The 7,138-nt window shown below is 37.6% G+C and overlaps 1 protein-coding gene across 1 annotated transcript in view; it reads right to left on the bottom strand.

Moving 5' to 3' along the window:
* Positions 1 to 5,698: 5,698 nt before the first annotated feature.
* The window catches only part of LOC100373130 (aminopeptidase N-like), a 28,400-nt gene continuing 26,960 nt past the window's right edge, over positions 5,699 to 7,138 (bottom strand). The window contains exon 16 of the mRNA XM_002738487.4: positions 5,699 to 6,273. Within this exon, the coding sequence (XP_002738533.3) occupies positions 6,133 to 6,273 (141 nt within the window). The 3' untranslated portion in view covers positions 5,699 to 6,132. The remainder of the gene's footprint in view (positions 6,274 to 7,138) is intronic.

Below are 7,138 nucleotides of genomic sequence, written 5' to 3'. Positions count from 1 at the left end.
TACTTTAGACCTTGATACATCACCCCAGGTTTACAAAAGATCGAAATTGCGAAATAACGTTGCTCAAATTAGTGTTTTAAAACACTAGCAGAAAAGACTACAACTGCCGTTTCGTGGATATTTGCATAGTGTTTATCTTTGGAAGGAATTAAATGATAACATCTTATCTGTATACTCTGTTGTTGACGATTCTGATATAACGGGTGATAAGCTTCCAGTTGCAAACAATGCGTGTTTATCTAACGTCCATTGTCAGCATTATTGTCAGTCGAGATTTCGTCGGAGAAACATGGTCATACAGTACTCATTTCGCCCAACCTTCCGCTTTTACATCGACCGCTTATCGCTTAATTTCCGACCACGCGGTCTTGTCCGACCGGAAACCGACCGCATTTTAATCGCTTTTTTTTTTCGCTCGCTCGCTCATTGAATACATTGACCGCTCGCCCAAACACTGGAAACTGGCACATGGGTGGTCGAAATGGTGGTTTTGATAGTAAAGTGTGAACATACAACTAGTATTAACTATTATTACATTCTGAACGACACTTCAAATCTAATAGCTGTATTACACTTGTATCGTGAAAGCAACTGAACTGGAACTTCTTGTTACGTGTTTTGGGTGCTTGTTCTAGATGTAATATTTTTATTTTTATTTTAATAAGACAGTTACGTGAAAAAAGCCTAGGTAACTCCTTTTGACAGAGCAGAGAAACGAGGAAATGTTAGTGATTAATTCCAAAAATAACGATATCGAATCCACATCGGTCCACGTCTGGTAAAATTTGACATTCAATTTTTAAAATTAAGTCACGATCATTGAATCAGCTCGATCTATACCGTATACGTACCGCAAAAGTGTTCCCACAAAAAATATTTTCGACTAAAAACGGCCACATGCCCTGAAAAAATCGAACAGAGCTTGACATGTATGAATAATTTATTGGGCTTAAATGAAAAACGTGTCAAATTTAGTTATAGCCATAACTATTTGGTGGCCAGTCGATGAACAATTCAAAGTCCTTCAGGGCTGAAAATCATCGACGCTACTCTGGTTTACTTTATTTCACAACTTGCAGAGAAAACTGATTCGCGTGAGCTCTAATGTATCTTAGCCTAGTATTTTCTTTTTGAACTAAGGTCAAATTCCATCAGTTTGTCAAAATATATGTTTTTCAGCGAATAATTTTGAAGCCTGTCACAGCACAAACAACTATGTGAATCGACGCCGGTGATTGGATTGTACGACGACCCTTCAATTAGCGTCAAATATGCTTTGTTACAACATCATTGATTGGCTGAGAGTCACCTGATCGGAGCACGAACTGGGTCACAGAACCATATTTGTCCGTATTATCAACAGGACTTTGCAAAATAACCACACCCACATTTTCAATCATTTTTAACGCGGAAGTTGCCAACAAATGTAAAAAAAATCGTGAATTTCATGGATTCGAATAAAATAAAGCAAGCGATTGATAAGGATGATTATTAATATTTTCCCCGATGCTCTTCGAATTTTTATTTTTTTTATTTCAAGGTAACTTGAAGAAATGGCTAGCTGAAGTTGCATCGTCTTCAATGCGGTTGTTTCACTGCGAACAACTCTAGATCTGTTTTGGGCATGGTTTAGTTTTGCGATGTAAAATAAAATATATATTAAAATAATAATACTTGATTAATTATTTGGGGTTTCAGCCCACAAATTACGGACATGATCTCCATGAATTACGGTCAATGTTTGTCTTCTCTCGGCTGATTGTCACGGTGTTGATCGACGCCCTTCCTAAACTCAGTATGGAGAAACCAACGGGGATCGACATTCCAAACAAACAATCGAAATTATGAAGGAAAGACGAGTTTTTTTTTGATATTTACAAACATACTGTCATGACAAACATATGTAAAATTAACAAATACACAAAGAGGTGTAATATTAGGTTTTATTTTAGGCTTAGAAATATTTTCTTTCACTCAGCCCATGCATGTAACTGCCATTTAGCTTTACGGTCCTTCAGCATCGGGGGAAAACAACAATAATTATACAAAACACATTGCGAAGACTCAACAATCAGGAAAGAAACCCCAGACAACCCTGTCGTACTTGTGTTAAAATACATTTTGTATTTCACGTCAGAATATTGTTTAAAATAAAATATTCAGTCCAAGCCAAATCGAGGTCAAAGGGTCAGGTTGCGTGCATATAATTATATATAGTTAAAACAAAAAGTATTTGAACTTTTGTCAGCTGTTCAACATCTATAAAAACCAGAAAGACAATTATAAGACAATGTGAACCTCGGAAATTATTCTGTTAGTCCGAATTTTAAATGCGCGCGAGCGAGCAGGTGGGCGGTGATATTTCGGGGTTTGCGCGGTCGAAAATAAAGCGGAAATTGCCCGGTCGAATTCAACAAGCGGTCGCAAAAGCGGGAGAAAAAGGTGATTGGAAAGCGGAAGCGGGCGGGAGGTTGTGCGAAAGGAGTACTGTAACTTTGCACAACTTTCTTTTAAATCGTTTTATTTTCCAAGTCAATATTCTATTTTACTAATACATTTTTTTTTCTAACGCAATGGCAAAGAAAAGAAAGAAAGCGTTGACAGACGAGGCAAAGAAAAATCTGCCACTCAGTGTCGCACTCTGACAATTTTTTTTCAAACATCGGCCATTTTGTTTCACCATGAAAACCGTTTTATTAGATGTCTTATCTGAGACACTTGAAGGATTAGCTTGTTTGTAAACTGTCAGCGTGTACAGTGGGACAGTAATGTTTGTCAGAGTATTATCCCTCGTTGTTCGTTTGCATAACAATGGAAAACCCGAACGTTCCTGGAGTACGGACTCAAATGCCAGCAGTTTTCTTCATTTTCGCGCTCGAGCTTGAAATTATTCATTATCTGACACTCTTTATGAGTTCTATGATATCAGTGGTTAATATGTTTGGCCATTTTTAGTGTATATTTATAATAATGCAGCAAATCTACAGTGTTTTATTAACCAAAACTGTTTTTCGCGTTTTTCTCGAGTTGAAGTTTTGATCGAGAACGACTCATTGGGACCGCCGCCAAATCAAGTGCGTTCGGACTAGGACATTCAAACTCGCAGTTATCGTTCAAAAGATAATGATGGTGCGAAATATGTCTGGGTTTTTAAAGAAAATGCTTTGTCACAGAATAATAGTCTGTTAAAGGTGCCAAGTATGAAATAATTTGGGGACAAAAAAACAAACCTGCATAGAAATCGGAATAATAGGTCTTTTGATTATCGGAGACGCATTTCAATGGACTTGATTACGGACAATGCATAACTTAAATTTCACCAGGAATTTTCGCAGTGTGCTCTCGCAATCGCGTACTTAGTCATTTTTACAAGGTTCGCCATTTTTGATGTCACGTGATAATTATGTAAACAATGTCTGTCCAGTTTGTGCGAACTTGCACCTCTATACTTAGTCTTTTGATATATATCACCTAAATTACTGTTCTGAACGAGACAACAGACAGAGAATGTTTTATTTAAAAACGTCACAAAACCTTCTCGCTACCTTAAGAACCAATGAAATTGAAACCAACATGGCCACCATTCAGCCATTTTGAATCAAACCAAAATCACACAAATAACGTGCAACAGTAAACCCCCATGTTGGGTATTCATACCGTCTTTTATCTCAGACAATTCTTGAGGGCAGAGTTACGTCACAGAACGTTACTATGGCGCCCTCCCCTGTACGATGCATATTTATGGGCTCTACGCGAGCTGCTTTGGAACGCCCGTCGAATGGCCTGTAAAAAAACAGCCGAGAAAACAGTATAAACTCGTTTTTGAAATAATCCCGAACAACCAAACTTATGTTGTTACACTGTTCATGGAGTCTCAACAACTGTCCCAAAGTACCGTTTTCTAAGAGGTGTCGGCTTTTGTCTTCACGTACAGTTATGGTTGCCGGGCGGTAAAAATACCCGGATTTATATATTACGAGTCTGAGGTTTTATTAAAATAGGCCAAGATGAACTTGAGAATCACACATGACATGACCAAATGTTGTTTTTTGCGGCTAATAAGTCATAATAACAAAGTCAACATGTATACCATTATGTCTTGTTTGCGTGCCTACACGAACAAAATCGATCAAAGCATATCCTAAGAACAATAAAATCAATATGGCCGCCAGTCGGTTACTAGTATTTTAAATAAAATCACAAAACAAACCGACGTCGATCAGTTACCGATCACGTGTGACATCCACACCAAGTCTGAATAAAATCTGCATGGGAATGTCCGAGGAACGGTTGATGACATGTTCAAAATTTGTGATTTTTTTTGACGAAAACAACCATCGTTAAATTTTATCGAAATCTCGTGAGAATCATGCAACCCATTACGTCTTGTCTCAAATTTAAACAAAATTTGTGAAAGTAAATCTAAGAAACGCCAAAAGAGAAATAGCTGCCAGATGGCCATTTTCAAATTTATCACGAAACAAAATGACATGCAGCAGTAAGCCAGCACGTGTGACGTCAATACTAAATTTGAATGAAATCTTAACACCAAGGGTGCCCCCGAAGCGGTTAATTTTTGGGGGGCAAAACAAGTCATCGGTCGGTCAAAGGTCACATGTACCAACTTTGAATAGAATCGATCAAATGATGTCCTGGAAATGATTAAATACACATGAAAATGAAACCGATATGGCCGCCAGTCGGCTTTCTCGAATCAAATCACAAAGGAAACTGACATCCATCAGCAGACCATCATGTGTAACGTTCAAACTAAATCTGAATAACATCTGTTCAGCTATGCCCTAGAAACGGTGGATGTCATGTACAAGTTTTGTGACTTTATTTTTTCTCGAGAATATCCGCCAGTTAGTAACATTTTTATCGAAATCCAAAAATACCAGAGAGAATTTTGTAATTCGTTACGTTTTGCCTTTGTACCGAATTTAAATAAGAATTGGCTGCCTGTCGGCCATTTTGACGTCAGAGGCTTTGACAGCCAATCAATTACTCAACTAGCTCAGTTGTAACTAACTCTAACCTCTATACGTAAAGAGGGCGCCGTTTATCCCCAGTTTTAGTGAATCACGTGCGCCATCCGTTCACTACAATAAGTTTACCCGGCAGAACATTTTTACAGAAGTCAGATATCAATAAATACTTCGGTTGTCACATACATTTTAATTTTTCCCACTTTTCGTGGTGCGTTTTCAGGTGAAACAACTGCGGGGGAAAAGCGTTCATAGTGAGGTGATTGACGTTAAAATCAAAGGCTGCTTGTTTGCTCAGAACGCATAACAATTTATGGGGAGAATATTAAGCGCAATGATTCTGTAGAATACTTTATTTTTGCGTAGAATTAATTTTCGCTATTTTCCTTGTAAAAAATTAATTCAGTAGATATAAAATCCAGCGAATATACTTTTCTATGGTTGCCAGGCGGTGAAAATGTCCGGATGTTCGCCCCGAGAATTAAGCGTGATCCCTTCCCCAAAAAACGTCTGCGTCTGTCGATCCCCACGCAAACTTCCGAGGCAATAACGACGCCCATGGTATTTGTTTTACTTTTGGTTTCCCGTCCTATTGTGTGACCCATTTGACTGGCATGTTCAACATTTACCCAGAATTCCATATTCGTTTATAGATATGTATTGTGTTCGCGATTGACCAGTGTTCTGTGTATATTAATACAGACAATAAATTAATAACAATCATTTATTTAACTTAAACTGTAGTTATGGGCCGTCTTACTGTGACGTCATTTGTTTACATTGTTGTCGACCATCAAACAAAAAATCGTGGCCGATACATCACTATATTGTTGCTCGCAATCCACTATGACGACGTTGACAAAAAAATCCTTCTATTAACAGAGAAACATATAAGTATATTCAATAACAATAGCAGCGAACAATGTCCTATCGCCAGGAACCAACCAGTCAATGTACACGCATGCGCAGGAAAGTGCGCCCTCTGTATGTAGTACTGAGGTCCGGTCACGTGTGACCGTAGAAATTCAAATAAACAGGAAGTGATTTGATCCGTCATTACACATGATATTACTTGTCCAGAAAAAAATAATTCCAGTTAAAACGTTATTTAATTCTGAACTATTCCAGAAACTACTGCAGACTTCTATGTATTCTGGTTATCTTGTAAAAATTGCGTCACTTCCGCTTCGTATTTTGTTTTCCATTGGATGTTCAGTTTAATCCTTTCCATTGCCATTTTCGCGGTTTTGCTTTCCAGTGGATCTTTGTGTACTAACTGCATTAGCTGAAAAAATAAATACAGCACCACGTGACTTAAAACCCAATGAGGAATTGTCCTGAGGTAAAGACATTACGACTTACACGACATGCATTATGGGTGATTTTGAACAGTTTCCGGATCTCAAATATGTAATACATTTGTTGTGAAATATTATTAGTCTAAGCTGTCGAGACTAAAGTTCCCAGAGGATACGGTTTGTTATTTTAACAACGTTCATGGGCGCCAAAGGAGAGTGGGTTAACTTGATTCTGGATCTACCGGAACCGGAAACAGGGGATGGGTCACCCAAAAATCCAGATGAGGTTGTCTATATAATGTAGGATTCTGTGAAACAAAACTTAAACACATAAGTAAGATCACTAACTTAAATTTAATTCAATATAGAAATGCAATTTAATTAAACTTAAATCATGTTTGAAATTCTATAGTCTAAGTCGTGTCTTGGTATTTTGATTAAGAAACAGGATAGCATAATTTTTTTATGCAATTCCGGTTTCGCGTGTTATTGACAAACTCCAGGTGCGAGTTCATTGAGTTTCAGTAGAAAGATATATATATATATACGGCGATATGCGATGATAATCTCACGAGAAGCGAACTCTCGCGATTTTCAACGTTTGGAAGAGATCACACTCCAAACACTGGTGGAAGTACATTCATGTTTACATGTGTGATGTTTTGCTAAAGAAAACCTTATGCTTTCACAAGTCAACGCCTGTTTTATTTTATCAAAAACTGCGTACACTAATCTCGTGAAATCGCGAGATTCAGATGAAGGGGACATTCGTGTGATTGCGACTATTCAAAGTTCATATACAAGAACGAAAAAAAAAATATTTAAAAATTACTGCGCGACTCGAAGAAAATT

The sequence above is a fragment of the Saccoglossus kowalevskii genome, chromosome 20 (assembly GCF_978046115.1).
Source record: "Saccoglossus kowalevskii chromosome 20, keSacKowa6.1, whole genome shotgun sequence".
NCBI classification, from domain to species: Eukaryota; Metazoa; Hemichordata; class Enteropneusta; family Harrimaniidae; genus Saccoglossus; species Saccoglossus kowalevskii.
The sequence above is the reverse complement of the archived record's forward strand: the minus strand, read 5'-3'. Positions and strand labels throughout refer to the sequence as shown.